This window comes from Equus caballus, chromosome 18 (assembly GCF_041296265.1).
Source record: "Equus caballus isolate H_3958 breed thoroughbred chromosome 18, TB-T2T, whole genome shotgun sequence".
Lineage (NCBI taxonomy): Eukaryota > Metazoa > Chordata > Mammalia > Perissodactyla > Equidae > Equus > Equus caballus.
Window position 1 is genome coordinate 51,132,031 of NC_091701.1, and position 17,972 is coordinate 51,150,002.

The 17,972-nt window shown below is 35.6% G+C and overlaps 1 protein-coding gene across 2 annotated transcripts in view; it reads right to left on the minus strand.

Annotated features, from left to right (window-relative positions):
- TLK1 (tousled like kinase 1) overlaps positions 1–17,972 on the minus strand; it is a 141,211-nt gene that overhangs the window by 54,111 nt on the left and 69,128 nt on the right. For both annotated transcript variants that reach the window (XM_023623113.2, XM_023623112.2), the window contains 3 exons: positions 3,602–3,677; positions 526–572; positions 1–96 (listed from right to left, as the gene is read on the minus strand). In XM_023623113.2, the coding sequence (XP_023478881.1) occupies positions 1–96; positions 526–572; positions 3,602–3,677 (219 nt within the window). The remainder of the gene's footprint in view (positions 97–525; positions 573–3,601; positions 3,678–17,972) is intronic.

Sequence of the window (17,972 nt, forward strand, 5' to 3'; positions counted from 1 at the left end):
AGATGAGGAAGGAGTGGAATGTGAATGTGAATTCTGAGGAGAACGGATCGCAGGAGGTATGCCTCTTACTGGACTTGAGCCATTACCACCTTGGTACTGAGGAAAAAAGGAAACATCCCTATTTATTAAAACAGTTTTAAATAAGAATTCATTTAAATATATCTTATTTTAAATTAAATCCAGTAGTTATTTAAATGGCTCTTCCATTTAGAATTCCCTTAGGTGGGCTACTTTACATCTCTGGTCCTCAGTTTCCCCATATGTAAAACAGGAATATTAACACCTACTCTGCCTATCTCCTGAGTTATTATAAGCAAATATGTGAGAAAATACTTTGAAAGTTATGATATAACATACCGATGTAAAAGTAAATTTTAATGTTCCTAGGAAGACAGGACACCACATAGTACTGAAGCTCTGCTCTAATCAGTAGATAATCAAAAGTTGACCTTGTGCTTCAAAGAAAGTCTTTCAGCCCATAGCAGAATTATATTAAGAACTGGAGATATTCCTCAATGAACTTACTTCAAAATAGTCGCTAATTTTGTGGCCACGTCCCCCAATACTTTTTCCTAAAATATAAAAGTAAAAAATTTTACAGATTTAAAGTCAGTCATGACTATCTATCATATCAGAAAGATAACATGCCAAAATTAACTTCCCTAATACACACAAGAATCATTTATTTAATAAAAAGAATATGATATTTTAGTTGGGTAGTGATGGGCATTAAAAGAACATTAAAATTCCTCAGAGGGTCAGAAGCCAATTTCAGACATCCAAAAATCAAATGACATTTTAATAGAAACATGTCAATTTTTAAAAGTCCCAATTACTGGAGAACAAATAAGTAGTGACACTAAAGGATCTCCAGTTTTAAAACTACATTATTCATATTGCTAAATGGCTAATAATTTCAAAAAAGCAAATCAATGAATAAAAAAGAAAAGACAAGTGGCAGCTGCATAATTAACAACCAATTCATACCTGTAAATAATAATGAAAAGGTTTTGGTTAACACAAACCACAACAAACTGACAACAATATACTTTAATCTGACTGCTATTTTGTAAAATATTTTGATTTTCTAAAAAGTATTTCCAAATTAATAGGATGTTTTTTAATAAACTAGATTTTAAATATTGTTCTTAAAAGACCATATTGATAAAGTGATCCAAATCATTACAGATGACAGTTCTTTAACTAAAAGTTCTGCTCTAAAATGGACTCTTCATTACTTCTACAAATAGTGAATTAAGAAACTGCTAAGACATATGTGTTTAGAGATACTTTTTTGGATGGGAGGCATCCATCCTTCACTGGAACTATATAGAATACATGATTTATTCAAGTTACAAAAGAAAAATCAACCATACCATGGAGTCAAAAGCTTTGGATAATATAAACATAAACTTATCAATTCAATACTGACATATTCATTCATTTATTTTATTCAACAAATGTTTCTTGAGTAGTTACTTACTATGTGCCAGGCATTACTGAGATGAACAAACAATACACTTAAAAGTTCAACAACCTTAAATCCCTTCTTTTTAAACAAGGTAGGAGGATTTTTTTAAAAACTAAGTAAGTACTCAGAATTATAAACACTATCTAGAAATTCTGAACAAGCATTTTGTACAGATTTATTTAGAGGTCAGAGACAACTGTAAAGGTTTTATACCAAAGGAATTTCTCTTCTGTCTACGACAACTTTCTTGCAGATTCTGAAGAGGTGCTATCTTTTAATGAAGCAGAGATGTTTTTGGTTGCCTACCTAGAAGCTATCTCCCCACTTCTTTTTCTCTAATTGAACCCAAATTTTCTTCTGTTAACATTCCCTCCCCTACACAGCACGAATAACTTACCGGAAGCTGACTCCTATCCGGCCTTCATTTCTAGTTCCCCTTCCCTCCTTCTGATCAGAAATCCAATTTTGTTCAGTTATTATCCCTTCTCCACAAAGCCTGTATTTCCTTTTTTTTTTAAGATTGGCACCTGAGCTAACAACTGTTGCCACTCTTTTTTTATTTTTCCTGCTTTTTCTCCCCAAGCCTCCCAGTACACAGTTGTTTATTTTAGTTGTGGGTCCTTCTAGTTGTGGCATGTGGGACACCTCCTTCAGTGTGGCCTGATGAGCAGTGCCATGTCCGCGCCCAGGATCCGAACCGGCAAAACCCTGGACCACCAAAGCGGAGTGTGAGAACTTAACCACTCGGCCACGGGACCGGCCCCCGCAAAGCCTCTACTTCTAAGGGGAACTTTACCCCATTTTCTGTTTCAGAGATGGGCCTGATTTTTACAAGGGCAATAAATACCTCTTTTGGACATAACTGGTTTTGAAATGGACACACGACCCAATAAGAAGACAGAAGAGGTTTGTTCTGGACTTGAAGAAGCTTACTTCAAAGAAAGAGAGGGGGGAAAAAAACCACAGAAAGCCAGCCTCTCTCTAAAGCAAATACAAATGAGGAAGCTGAAGCAAATAGATCCAATTAAAACTGGCAACCATCCTAAAACCATAAGAAAATCAGTCAATTCTGTGGATGGTAAATGACAAAGAAAAAAACATGGGTTCTTAAACACATAGGTTGGACCAAGCAACCCAGAAGTCTCATCCTATTCTGGGACCTGCTTTTAAATGAGTCTTTAAATCCAAAGTGAAAACTATCATAACTAATACATCTTTACAGTAAATAAAACTCCTCCTAATCACAACTTAGGGGAACTACACTAAGACAAAAAAAGAGCTCAGGGCAGATTGAGATACACCTAGAGAAAGGTGCTAGAGTTACTTAACGCCTTCCTTCCACAAAGCTGCTGCAAATACAGTCCTTGATGACAGTGCCACAAGTAAACACTAGTAAGCCATGGGTTCACGGCCCTAGATCTTAAGCTAATGAGTGGCTCCAAAACATGTAATAACATATGTATAAAATCATCATTATACATAATTTAAGAGCCAAGTTTATTGTATTTAATGTTGAATGGCCAGATTAAATGACAATACTATTTAGTTGTCTATTATAAGAATTTTTGTAGTCTAATGAAATTAATTTTCTTAGCTCATATTACAAAAGGTAGGTATGCAAGAAGGATGAAAAACAGAAAGAAAACGATGGTGCATTAATAAAAGTCTCTCAATCATTTTTACAAAGTCTTTTTTTTTAATGAAAAGAAATAAGTTTGGGTATTTGTTTTAAAGCGAGATCTAAAGTTCTTCAAAAACAAGAAGCCATTTCAATATCATTAATTTATATACAAAGAAAAATGAAAAGGTAGTGCTTGCCAAGTTTGGACATGACACTTGTCTTGCTAATTCTCAAATAAAAAAAACAAGAGAAATGTCAAAAAGCCTAACAACAGTAACCATACGCTAACTTAACCTGTGGTACAAAAAGATTCCAATTTAATATTATTATTATTTCTTATGCAAAGTACATTCCTAAACTATCATTAATGCAGAAATTACATAATAGCTATAGAAATCACAAAAACACAAAATTACTTATTTTACAATTAAACTATTAACTGATTAAAAATCAGAATAATTAATTGTAAACACCTATTTGGCTCAGAAGGAAGATTTTGCTTCACTTACCCTGACTACTTTCATTCTGGTTTTCTGCTTTTCTCTTTCTTCCTCTAGATGATTCCGATTGTTTCTTCTCTGGTGTCTACAGAAAGCAAGTTAACAGAATTTTAAGTTACAGTTTTAACATACAAAATTATTACAGTCAACATAAAAATCATTTTTATTTTCAAAGTAAAAAACCGGTTTGTTCAATAGTGCTCATGTTATACAAATGTGTAGTTAGTTACATACAAATTATTTAAAAGATAAAAAACACTATTGTGTAAATTTTTTAAATTTGAAGTGTAGAAGACATTGTAAACATTACTTGAAATTCACATTTAGAGAATTTGACTTGAGGTGAATGAAAAATCTGAGGGTAACGAGCCTTTAATAGACGCCCTTCAAATTCTTAACTGGATATGGCAAACAAAACAAAACACCTTATGTTTTTCCTATTGGTTTTCTACTATTCATACATATTTAGTCTATAAAAGCAAACTTGGATGAGAAAAACGGAGAACATAAACACTGATATATATAATTGCTATTAAAAAGGACCATTCACCTAAAGGCCTAACAATTATAATACAATGACAATTACAGCAAATTCATAGATTATGCCCACCTAGATCAGGGGTGGTGGCCAAATCTGACTGGCCACTTGTCTTTCTAGGGCCCATAATCTGAGCACAACTTTTACATTTTTAAATGATTGAAAATTTCAAAATCAAAACAAGAATATTTTGTGATATGAAAATTGTAAGAAATTCAAATTTCAGTGCCCATAAATAAAGTTTATTGGAACATAGCCACACTCATTCATTTATGTATTGTCTGTGGTTGCTTTCCCGCTACAACAGGAGAGTTGAGTAGTTCCAACAGAGACCATATGGCCCACAAAGCCTAAAATATCTGGCCTTTTACAGGAAAAGTTTGCAGACCCCTGCCCTACATGATGGCTTGTTCTCAAAATACAGGTTTGTTCTTTTAAACTGACAAGCAAGTACTTTCACTAGGCTAAATTAACAAGTAATTTTTGTGGAGTCTGACAGACTGTTGTGCTTAGTGAAAAACTGAAACCAGGAGCAAAAAAGCACAAGGCAATGGCACAGGGCCCTCAAATTGCAGAAGCTTGGCAAGGACGTGTGGTGCTAGAACAAAGAATATTTTGAATGAAACATCAATGCAACTTAAAATAAATCTCTAGAGGCAATGTAGTCCCCAAACAAGGAAGGGACTTAATCCATATTTTGATGTCTCAGAGTAGTTCTATGATTAAATAGTATGAATGACAACATATAACCGAACTCACATTGAGCATCTATGGTTCCTCTAAGTGTTATCTTTGGGATTTTAAGTTCTCTTCCTCCATTACCGCCAACAATATAACAGACTTAGAGAGGATGAAGTGAATGTTACTAGTGTCTAAATTCTTTAAAAACAGAAGTTACATCTTCCCCCCAGCTCACCCTCCCACCCCCACAACCAGCATATGGTTTATTTATTATTACTTGATATATACATGAATATCAAATAACTTATTCAAGGTAACTATAATTTAAATCAAATTCAATTCTGTTTATTTCTAAGGCCTAAATGTTCTTTTTTCCCCCTCTCTGTGACATCCTATATGCCCTACATCAAGGCTACTGAAAGAAATCAACTATATAAAAATATTTCTGGTCCGGCCTAGTGGCGTAGCAGTTAAGTTCACACGCTCCGCTTCAGCAGCCCAGGGTTCACCAGTTCAGATCCCAGGCACAGACCTACACGCTGCTTATCAAGCCATGCTGTGGCAGGCGTCCCACATATAAAATAGAGGAAGATGGGCACAGATGTTAGCTCAGGGCTAATCTTCCTCAAAAAAAAAAAAAAAATTCAAAATTTTATTAAATTCGTAAATAAAATTCAGTATGTCCAATAAATCTCCTGTATGTTTTCACATCACAAACCAGAGAGCTTAAAAAAATACACCCTAACTGGCAATCTACTCAGGAGGTAGACTACTGATATACCAGCAATTTAGGGTAAAAAGTTCATTAGGTTAGTTTCATTGTCAAAATTATCAAACTCAAACTTAATCAATAACCATCTTTTATTTTCCTTGGAATAAAAATATCCCCAAATTAAAAATTCTAAGTTAACATTTTTAGAAAGAACCCTAAAATCTATCGTAAAACAAGAGGATTCCCAAAAACAAAAAAATATAAAGTTAAGGAAATATGGTTTTTCAGAACAGTTTAACATTAGACTAATTTTTAAGCATGACAGGATCCCATTTGAATTCTATCTTAAATCTTGACTAATTACTTTTGAATAAACAAAAAAAAAAATCACAAAATAACACAATTCTGAACGTTATATTGGAAACATTTTGTATCTAGGAAACTAAAGAAAATATAACGTTATAAATGGTTCCGTATCATTTTCTAAAATATATTCCAAGGAACACTGGATCAGTGAAGACTGAGAGGCCACATTCTAAATATTCTAAATAAATCTAAGAACCAAAATGCTAACATTATAAGAACTAACTGCTAACATTCACTGGCTATCTCCAAGATGGAATGGAAAGATATAGTACATGTAGAGATTCTCAAACTTATTTGGGACAATATTCATTAAATACTTCATTGGTATATACTTCAAGATGTTTAAGGTCTTTTTTTTTTTAGACATATAGACTACTTAGCAAAAACTTTTTTCTCTGAGGCAAAATTTCCCTAAATCTAAATTTTTCTGGAATGGGGAATTGGGACAGCCCTTTGGGGGAAAATGTGATTTTGTTTAAAACAACAACAACAAAATTCAAATGCATAAGGATTACAGTAAAGGAAAAAAAGTCAACCGCTTTACCTCATTTAAACCAGAGAAGAATCTGAGGAAGGAGGAAAAACAAACGATGACAGAACCAAAATCAATTTTGAGATTATAATGTATGACTAATGTGGAGTAAGAAGTGGGAAATAGGTAATAAAAAACCGAAAAGTTGAATAAAGTAAAAGATGCGAAAGGGAAACCTAGATATACCTAAATTAGCCTATAAAGTAAATGTCTCCATTACAAACACACCATTTTGTCCCTTCCCATGAACTTTACTCTTTTCCACCCATGTCCTAGTATGACTCCCTGGTGTTGACCTTTGACCTCACTCTCACCTCACTGATTGTTTTAGAGTTTGTTCTGGCAGCCCGAAAAGATCATAATGTCCTAAAAAGCAAGTACCATTGGTCTCTGAAGAAACAGAGCAAGAACCAAACTCTGGGTCCATTACTTACTATAACTTTCAGCACATTACTTAATTTTCTCAATCAATTTTCAAGATTCAATTTTCTCATCAATTTTAAATGTGACAATACAGGCACAGGAGGATTGTGGGGATTAAACGAGACACATATCAGAAACATACTTAGTACAGAACCTAGAGCAGTGCGTGGACTCTATAAACATGAGCAAGCATCCAATGAATTCTGTTTTCTGAATAGCTATCCTTCTATTACTCCAAATATCTATGCGGTTTTGTGTTTCGAAACTTGAATCATGTATCACCTGTTAAATAATTTACAGCTTCTGCCCTAAAGGTTCAGAAATAACTTGTAAGACTTGCAAAATAAGCAGTGTTTCCTCTTTAAGGTCCCATTCAACTCTGTTCTTGACTACAAGCCATAAAAACAGAAGTCAAGGCCCTAAGTATTACATTACTAACCCTCAGGCAAGTGAGCACTGGATAGTTTTTTGGTTTTGAATTTAAATAATCTGTGCAACACCAATATTAAACAAAACAAAAAGTCTCCACGAAGCCCACTGCTGCCAATTCTCCTGAGTCACTCATTTGTAAGTAGACTTGTATGGAGATTTAGAACCTTAAGGATTTAGGATGTGCAGAAATTCACCAAATGCTTAATCTGTAAGATGGCTCATCACTGAGGAACAGTTCAGAATACTATCTGGGATTTTCAAACTGTACTCCAGAGACACCTTAGGGGAGAGGAGGCCGTGGCTCAAAAGTTCTTAAAGGGGGGCTCGCCCCGTGGCCGAGTGGTTAAGTTCGCACGCTCCGCTGCAGGCGGCCCAGTGTTTCGTTGGTTCGAATCCTGGGCGCGGACATGGCACTGCTCATCAAGCCACGCTGAGGCAGCGTCCCACATGCCACAACTAGAAGGACCCACAACGAAGAATACACAACTATGTACCGGGGGGCTTTGGGGAGAAAAAGGGAAAAAAAATAAAATCTTTAAAGAAAAAAAAAAGTTATTAAAGGGGAGGGAGAAGGGAAGAAGCAGCACGTGGTTGAGCTGAGGCTCTAGCCTACCAGACACACATCCTATGCCACCTCAACCACATCCTGTAAACACAGCACCTCTTCTTCTAATACTGAGATTCTATATTCAACTTCCATTGAAGAAAGAGTTCAATGGCTTAAAAAAGATTTGGAAAAAGAATTAGTGATCTTAACCAATGATTTCCTAGAAAATCCAAGTGACAGCAACCAGGCCACCTTTGTATTCGCATAAATTGTAAAATTTGCATATATTGAGGGGTTTTGGGGCGGGGGAGGTTTGTAAGATTGGCCCTGAGAAACATCTGTTGCCAATCTTCCTCTTTTTGCTTGAGGAAGATTGTTGCTGACCTAACATCTGTGCCAATCTTCCTCTACTTTATGTGGGATGCTGCCACAGCGTGGCCTGAGAACAGTGCTGGGCCCGCACCAGGATCTAAACCTTCGAACCCCAGGCCGCCGAAGCAGAGAGCATGAACTTAACCACTACACCACCAGGCCAGCCCCCATATATTAAGCATTTTATATAGAACATTTTTAAGCTTATTATTGCTCTTGCTAATGCTGTCATTTCTTTCTTCTCATCTCTATTTTTTTCTCAACTATTGCACTATAATTGACCACAATAAGGAAGAATTAACATGGAAGGCAAAATAACATGATTTAGCTTTAAAGTAAAGATGGAAAGACTACAGCAATTATAAAAAGTCAAAGAATTCTGACATACAATGGAACAGTGGTTAGGAGAAAATGATGAAAGGAGAGAATGGCACTCTTTAAATCAATTTAACTTTATAAATGCCAATTTGTAATCATACCAAAACCTGAGCAATTACTCTGACATTTAAATGTTCCAAGGTATTAGTGTGAATTTAACACAGTATTTTCTAGCAGTTAAAAGCATGTTCAAAAAACAAAGACAAATCTAATGGACTCAAGAGATGATACCAACATAATTAAAACAATGCTCCAATTTCATTTGGAAATTAAGTCAGTGATTATTAAAGCTTTCATATCTAATCATATGGCTTCTCAGTTTATCTTAAAATAAAAGTAAATGTATTGTTCTTCAATGCAAATAAGACCAAATAGAAGAAAGCAAGAATCTTAACACAATCACAGAATGGGGGTGATAAATCAATATGGATTGTTCCATGAAAACAGATACCACCCCCACACCTCTATCAATCTCTAGAGAGATATTTAAAATTATCAGCATAAATGCATTATAGAAACTGTAACATTATGTGAAAAGATATTACAGCTAATATACACAGATATACTTAATTTCTTTCCATTAAATGAGAAAATACTTTGAAATAAAGAAAAATTACTCTAATATTAAATAATATCCCTAACAAAATATTCAATCTTCAAACTTGTCAGAATGAACTCTTTCTGATCGATTCATATGGCTAAAGATTGGTTTCAAAAATCCAACTCATTGGTTATTCTAATGATTCATATAGTTACTCAGGTATCAAATTCAAGGTCACTACACTCTGAACAAATGGCATGGCAAATCTTTTTGCCTGCAGCTGATGATAACCATGTTCAATTTTTATCCACATTTCTAGGGAAAATTTGTGGAACTAGATGTGATACAGGAAAACGTTGAAGAAATCTTTGTTACTTTAATGGCATACATCAAATCAGTACTGAACCAGAAAGGAAAATCTGGAGACTTATAAAAATAGTCAATGTAAAATAGATGTTCTATTCAAGAATATCAAATGTACAAGATACTGTTTCTTCCAACCTTTTGCTATCAAAATTAGGTTAGAATAATGCACTATAAGAAAACTGAAATTCTGCTGTGAAAATTTCCTTGCTGCTTTGTATCCAATTTGTATTTAGATAAAACCTACCAGGAAATATGTACATCCTAATTTAAAGATGATTTTGAGCTAGCATGACCTGAAATTCACATAGTCTTTCTCTGCCCAAGAGTCAAAACTTTAATATCCAGAACTATTATCTGGAAATATTTGCTGGAATCTTTGACACCTAAAAGAATTCTCTGTTATATTGCCGATTTCAATACTTAGTATAAAAAGTTTATGTATGCAACATTTTGAGATCCTATCACCAAACAAAAGCACGTTTTCTTGCTGTTTGGAGTAAATCCAATCAATATATCAGCAATTTGGGGTATAGCCTATTTTCTGTCTTTATTATATAATAATACATAATATCAAAGATGGTAGAAAGCCAATAAGAAGAAATTGGGTAACCACCCAACCAAAATGTGTGCTATCTTACAGGTAACAAAGTGTGCACACTCACAACACTTTTAAAAGCCTGAAGGAATTTTACTCCCTTCACAAATATACAACATCCACCAACATATCAGTACCTAAAAGAAATATAATACTAAAACAATCTTACGCTTAATTTTTAAAAACTACCTTACTTGCCATCCTCATAGTCTGACTTCTTAAGCTCCTAACACCTGGACCTATTTTAATTTGCATTCATATAAGTTTAAAAGGCGCATACTAAGTCCTCAATGTCAATGAAACAGAATTTTGTTTGCCATTTTCTTATAATTTACGTAGCATAACTATTTCTCAGCATTTCCCCTTCTTCGGCTTTCCCTTTAAGGCTTTACTTGTCAAATAGTATAAACTGTAAAATTAGAATAAAGTTGGACTTTCTTCCTCTAATCATATGATCTTGGAAGTAGTTTTCAAATCATACAATCAGCATGAAACAGCCATACAGAGCAACTGCTGTGGGGAGGAGGCAAATTTTCAAGATAACTTACTCTGGAAATGTCATCATTCTGAGTGTACTTACAATAGTAAAATTTAGAACAATGATTTCATAACTTTTCTTCCATTGTGACAGTCATGATAGGATAACATACCCCTGTACAATATCCCTGTAGACATTTCCTTGACATGAATCTCTAGGTCTTTATACAATTATTTCTTTGGGATAGACATTTTTAAGTGTAAATGCTGTGTCACAGGATATGCACGTTCAAAATTTTAAAGATATTGCCAAAGTGCACTTTCAAAGGCAATAGCATGCTATACTTATGCTAACACTGTATGAGAAGGCCCACCAAAATTTTAAGATTTGTCTACATGAGACTGGGGGGGAAAAAGTGGTATTTCATTGTTACTGTTTTCTCAATAGCGATACTACATGTATAAACAGAAAAAGGTGACTTGTTTTATTTTTTAAAAGAAATTCTTCTATAGTTTATCTATTAGCACTGATTCTCAATGTTGATTATACATCATAATCACTTACAAAGCTTTTATTTAAAGCTCATGTTGGAGTCCCCATTCCAAATTTAACCATCTCTAGAGAGAGACCAAAAGAATCCTTATTTTTAAAAAGCTCCAAAAGTGATGAGGATGTATCATCAGAATTAGCAGCAATCTATATATATAACATAAAGTAATGAATTTCCTGAATATTTCCCTTTTAGAGAAGCTCTAAAATTAACAAGTTATTCTTCATATAATCTTCTAATAAGAATTAAAAATCAAAATTGTGACATATAGCAGAAAACTCATTAGGATATAAGAAGTCCAAAGGGTTGTCATGGTTACTCGGTTATTCTACAAAATGAGACTCAATCTTAAAGAAAATTAGTAAAATAATCACTATGTCAGCTGACAGAAAAATACATCCAATATTTCTCTTTTTTAAAAATTCTTTTTTATTTTATTGGCAGCTGAGCTAACATCTGTTGCCCATCTTTTTTTGTCCTTATTCTTCTTCCTAAAGCCCCCCCAGTACATAGTTGTATATCCTAGTTGCAGGTCCTTCTGGTTGTGCTATGTGGGACGCCGCTTCAGCATGGCTTGATGAGCAGTGCTAGGTCCGTGCCCAGGATGTGAACCAGTGAAACCCTGGGCCGCTGAAGCAGAGCATGTGAACTTCACCACTGGCCATGGGGCTGGCCCCAAAATATATCTAATATTTCTAAAACTCTACTATAAGATACTGAAACCACATTTCTCAGTAGTGTCAACTTTAGCTGAAAGCCCTTAAAATCCAGTTTAAAAGCAATACTATTTATCAGCTAAAACATGTGTGAAGTGCTATTAGTCCAGGTTATCTTAGATAGGTAAATTTGATGATTACTATAAATCATCTTAAATCTAAATATTTCCAAAAAAGAATACCAGTTTTTTCAAAGGAGCAACTAGGGTCATTTATCTAAGAAGTTCTACACTCTCTTGGTTATAGAGAGAGCGCACAGCACAGTAGTTGAGAGCATCACTTTGAAATAAGGGAGACAGTTGCAAGTAGAATTTTGACTCTAACTTCTATCTGTGGGCAAATTAGCTAATCTCTCTGGGTTTGTGTTTCCATACTTAGAGATGAGAAACTTACAGAGTTGCAATCTAGCTCCACAGGCAACATGCTAACACTTTATTTTCTCTCCTTCATTAATGGTGTGGTTCTCAACCAGAGGAGATTTGCCGCCAACCCCAAAGGATATTTGGCAGTATATGGACACATTTTTGGTTTCCACAACTGGGGAGCAGTATGGGAGGGGTGTGTGGACTACAGATCTCTGTATTAGGCAGAGATGCTGCTAAACATCCAACATCGCAGAGGACAACCCCCACCCCCCACCTCAAGAACTATCTGGCCCCAAATGTCAATAATATTAAGGTTGAGAAAACTTGTTTTGATGAATACATAAGAATCATTTGTAGTTGACACAAAAAACTACCTGTAAAGTATGCTACAACTGAAGTGATGTTAAATTTATTCATTCAACAGTTATGTACTGAGCACCTATATGGTCAAGCACTATATCAGGTTCCACTTTAAAGTATGTCTTCATTCTTAAAATGACCTGGCATTTTTCTCTTCTAATCTTATTTTCATCAATCAGCTTAGAATTTTCTTCCTCTAGAAACAATCAACCACCCACACTAAATGCACTTTTTTTTTAAATGCACTTTTATAAGGGTAAACATTTAACAGCTGTTTGTTTGCTGGCTAAATAAATGGCTTACAGAATCATTATTTCAAGATTTCATGATTACAAGGAGTGAAAAGATTATCTAAACAGAGTGTATCAGAATTTCCAAGCAGGCAGCCTGGGTACTTTTACTTTGAAAAAGCTTTCCAGATGATTCTGACACACACAGTCCTCCAACTTTACGGAAACAGAGGCACAGTGCCAGTATCAGACCCACATTTGATTTCCAGTTCACTATTCCTTCCATGAGACTAAGGATGTATATATTCAACCAGGACAGACCCACTTCCTTTGCTGTGAACTCTGTCATATAACGTATTTTAGGGTCAGACACTCAACTTCTAGCTGAATATAGTTCTTGTAATACTATGTCCTTTAAGGGATAATGGTAGAATTAAATACAGCTTTCTCTTTTTAAATAAAAGGAAATTTGCAAAATAATTCCTGGTATTTCACAGGAACTTTTAAATCCTGTAAGTTTGATTATTAGTCTTAATCAGGGAGAGACAAAAAACAAACTTATTCCCCTACTGAGAAAATGTCTTTATTAGTGTTACTAAATACACTATTTTGTATGCACACACAGAATCCTCTCCTTCAACATAACACTATTATTAATTGTTAACATTGTTACTGTACATTTTGTATACTGTATACAGCAACAGTGTCTTAGTAAAACACAAATACAATACAACGTCTTAGTAAAACAACTGACATAATAATACTTAGTAAAATTTTTGGTATGGCCCACCTAACATAGTAAGAAATAAGTGAGAAAATACTACCAGCAGGAAGCTAAGTAAAGGAGAAGACAGGAACCTATCAAGTAGAAATATATAGAGACAAGTAAAAATTTAATGAATTTTTAAAAAATCTAAAACTGAAAAGTTAAGGCCAGTATTACCTCTATTTTCAAACAGAATCATAACTTCCAATCAATCTAGGGTATCCAAGTGTTCACTGAAGAAACATTAAAGCTAAACACTATTAAGAGGACAAAAAAGAATATGAAAAGGTAGAGACAGGTATCTACACAAAAAACAAGGTAAAAACAGAACATGTTCTTACCACTCTCCTAATACAGCCAATCTACTAATATCAGAAGACAACCCATTTAATCAATTTATATATGTTTATGGGTAATTTTGAAATACCTTCTTCAAAAAAAGGAGACTTTACATTTTAAAAAAAAAACCTGTTAAAGAACTCTATAGACAATATCACTAACTCCAAAAACGGAAATGCCCTTTAAAAATTCTTTTAAAAAAAGAACAAAACAAAGCATTAATGCTTCAACAAAGTATCTTCGATTCCATAACTTCAACTCAAGAGAAAAAAAAGTCTGATTCAATGGGGCCAGCCCAGTGGTGCAGCAGTTAAGTTCGCACATTCCACTTCTCGGCAGCCCGGGATTCACTGGTTCGGATCCAGGTACGGACATGGCATTACTTGGCAAAAGCCATGCTGTGGTAGGCATCCCACGTATAAAGTAGAGGAAGATGGGTTAGCTCAGGGCCAGTCTTCCTCAGCAAAAAGAGGAGGATTGGCAGCAGTTAGCTCAGGGCTAATCTTCCTCAAGAAAAAAAAAAAGTCTGATTCAAGCCAGCCCTGATGGCCTAGTGGTTAAAGTTCGGCATTCTCACCACTTCGGTGGCCTGGGTTTGTTTCCCAGTCGTGGAACCACACCACCTATCTATCAGTTGCCATGCTGTGGTGGTGGCTCGCACAGAAGAACTTACTACAAGGACATGCAAAACCATGCACTGAGGCTTTGGGGGTGGTGGGGGGAGAGAGGAAGATTTGCAACAGACGTTAGCGCACAGCAAATCTTTCACCAGGATAAAAAAAATCTGATTCAAATTTCATGGCTACTTCTAGAAACTTAATTCAAATGAGAAAACTAATCAGATCTTCTTTCATAAAATGACCTTCTTTAATCAACATTTGATGTAAATTAAGACAGTCAAGGCACCATATCTATACATTCTTCTTTCATTAAAATCACTACAATTCTGAAAGTGAATCTAAGTTTAAATGTCTATATGCAACAACTGTCCCAGGTTTCTTACATCTATAACTTAAAATCCTTAACCCTAAATAACTCAAAAATCTCCAAATGCACTTGGATCAAAAATAAACAGTAATTAATGCCAGTGGATAGAGGGTTAAAGAACTGATAATTACCCAGGAGGAAGGGGGAAAAAACTTTGGTTCTAGAAAGAGAGAGAATATATTTTAAATTGTCCAACTCTGATTCAGGTTATACAGATGATAAAGAATGAATATTAGAGATTAAATTTAGGGGCCAGCCCCGCGGCTGAGTAGGGTTAAGTTTTTGCACTCCACTTCAGCAGCCCAGGGTTTTGCCAGTTCGGATCCTGGGCAGGGACACGGCACCGCTCATCAGGCCATGCTGAGGCGGCGTCCCACACGCCACAACTAGAAGGGCCCACAACTAAAAATACATAATGTACTGGGGGGGCTTCGGGGAGAATGAGGAAAAATAAAATCTGAAAACAAAAAAAAAGATTAAATTTAGACAAAAATAGAATAATTTGACATGTGTGTCTGCTTTACAAACATTATTATGTAGCATACTATATGTAAGCACACATGTATAACACAGACTTAAAGGAGCTTCTCCAACATTACTAAAGATGATGTGATTCAATATTTATATTCAGGCGCAAATATCCTAACTTGAGTAAGAAATAAAACAAAGCAGAGAAATATATTCTAGGACATCCAAAAGGAGAGGTAGAGAAGAGGAGAGGTTATGGTGTTAATATTCATTATAAATTCCAAATGAGCTACAAGATACTTAATTTATCTTAGCATCTTGGGGCAAGGTAGTGTGGGAACAGCAATCATACAGAATTTAGAAAAAGTAGACATGGTCTTTGTGTTTAAACAGTGAAGGGTCCTGCAAGGAGAATGGCAAATAGGTAGATCAAGGCAGGTTCTAAAACTTGGAAAACACTGATAACCAAGAAATATGGGCTCCTTCTTTTATCCTCATAAAATAATCTGGACTTTTAGCCAGCAGAAAAGGCACACAGACCACGTTTCTTACTCCTTCAGGTGCTCTAAAACAGTTAAAGAATGAGTGACACTCTCCCACCACCACCCGGCATATACTCCCTTCCTTGCCCCTCACATAAAATTTTTATCATTCTCCTCACACCTACAACCCACTCGTGATTCTTCCCTTTGGCTGATAACCTCTGTTTTCACTGTGAAGTAAAAGAAAGATTATTAGGTATGAAAGTTCACCCACCAAAGGAAAGGATGTTCCTAGACAGTCCTGTCCACAACTAACCCTGCCCACCCAGAGTCTGGATCTCACCATTCACACTGCCTCTAAGAAAAGCTGTTTAGTTTGGGCTCTCTCTCCCCTTCTCTCTTCAGCACTGTCCCTGTCCCATCACAGCTCTGCTATGACCCTTTCCCTAGCACATAATACATCAAGCCTGTTAAAAGTCTCTAGATACCGTCTCCTTTCTTTCACAGGCAAGAGTCTGCCAAGAGTAGTCAATATTTGCTGTCACTATTTCCTCACTTTCCAAGTGCTCATTAATTGACTATAATCTGGCATCTTACTCCCAATAGTCTACTAAAACTAAGCCTAAGTGACAAATTCTTAGTCACTTTTTATAGTCATTATCTTAATTGACTTCCATGACATTTAATTCTACTCATTATTCTCCTTCTTCACTTCCTCTCTTTCTTCCTTCTCTCCATCCACTTCCTTACCAGGCTACCGCTCTTTCTCCAGCACAGCCATCTAGTCTGCTAACATTTCCTAGCATTACACACTCTATCAGGATGAGTACATTTACAAAAGCAATTTTTAAAACTTTTGGGTCTCAGGACCCCTCTACAAACTCTTAAAAACTACTGAGGACCCCAAAGAGCTTTTATTTATGTGGGTTACAAGTACTGATATTTACCATTTTAGAATTTACAACTAAAAAGATTTTAAAACACTAGAATACACAAGTACACAATCCATAAATCGTCAGAGTGATGTTATCACATGTCATATAGCCTCTGGAAATTTTTACTGTAAATTCATGAGAAAACGAAAGTTAAAAAGCCAATTATGTCTTAGCATTATTGTAAAAAAGGCAAATAATATCTTACCATTGTTATAAAAATAGTTTTGACCTTGTGGACTCCCTGAGAGAGTCTCAGGGACCCTCAGGAATCTTCAGACCACCCAAGCCTTTAACATCTATGCCCAAAACTCCTAAGTCTTCAACTCTAGCCTGACCTCTTCCCTGAGCTCCAGATAGTTCCTACTGCCTAAATGGAGTCCATCTTCACTTGGTCATATCACAGGTATTCAAACTCAGTGTTGTCCAGAATTTTACTCATTACCTTCTATGCCAAATCTATTCATCTTCCTTCATTGTCGTCTATCTCAGTCAAAGGCCCTATCATTCACCCAAACCTAGATACCTTTAAATAATCCTAGGCTCCTCTCTTTCCTTCTTTACCCTCATCCAATCATCAAACCCTACTGATTCTACTTTTAAAATCTAGTGGAATCTGAGACCTTACTAGAAATGCAAAACCTCCCATGCCAGACCTATAGATAGAAGAACACTTGATAACTCACTCGCACATTAAAGTTTGGGAAGCAGGGCCTGGGTGGTGATAGTATCAATAACCAAAATTAGAGAATCTGAAGGAGAAGGCAGAACCTAAAAGGAAACTATAATTTGAATCTCACACACTTCAAGTTTTTCCTCCTAATAATTAAACTTTGGAGGTTTGGAGTTTTGTAAAGGCAGCAGTATTCCTTAACTAAATGATCTTCCCAACCTAGGTGTCACCTCCCTCCAATCCTATCCTCTATATTGCCACCTAGAGAGGCTTCTTCATCACAACTTTGTGTTTTGTTTCCCCTGCTTCAACAGCTCTCCATTACCTAGATAAAAGTCCAAATCCCTTACTATGAAATACAAGAACTTTCAAACCCTGACCCCTGCCTATCTTTCACCATTCTTGTATATCCTCCCTATATTAGAAGTTTGCAAACCAAGTGAATCACCTAGGCAGCTCGGTATCTTTTTGAAGCCCCTCAGGTGATCTCAAGTGTAGTGGGGGTTAAGAATCACTGCCCTATGTCTTCAGCAAAACTACTTGTCATGCTT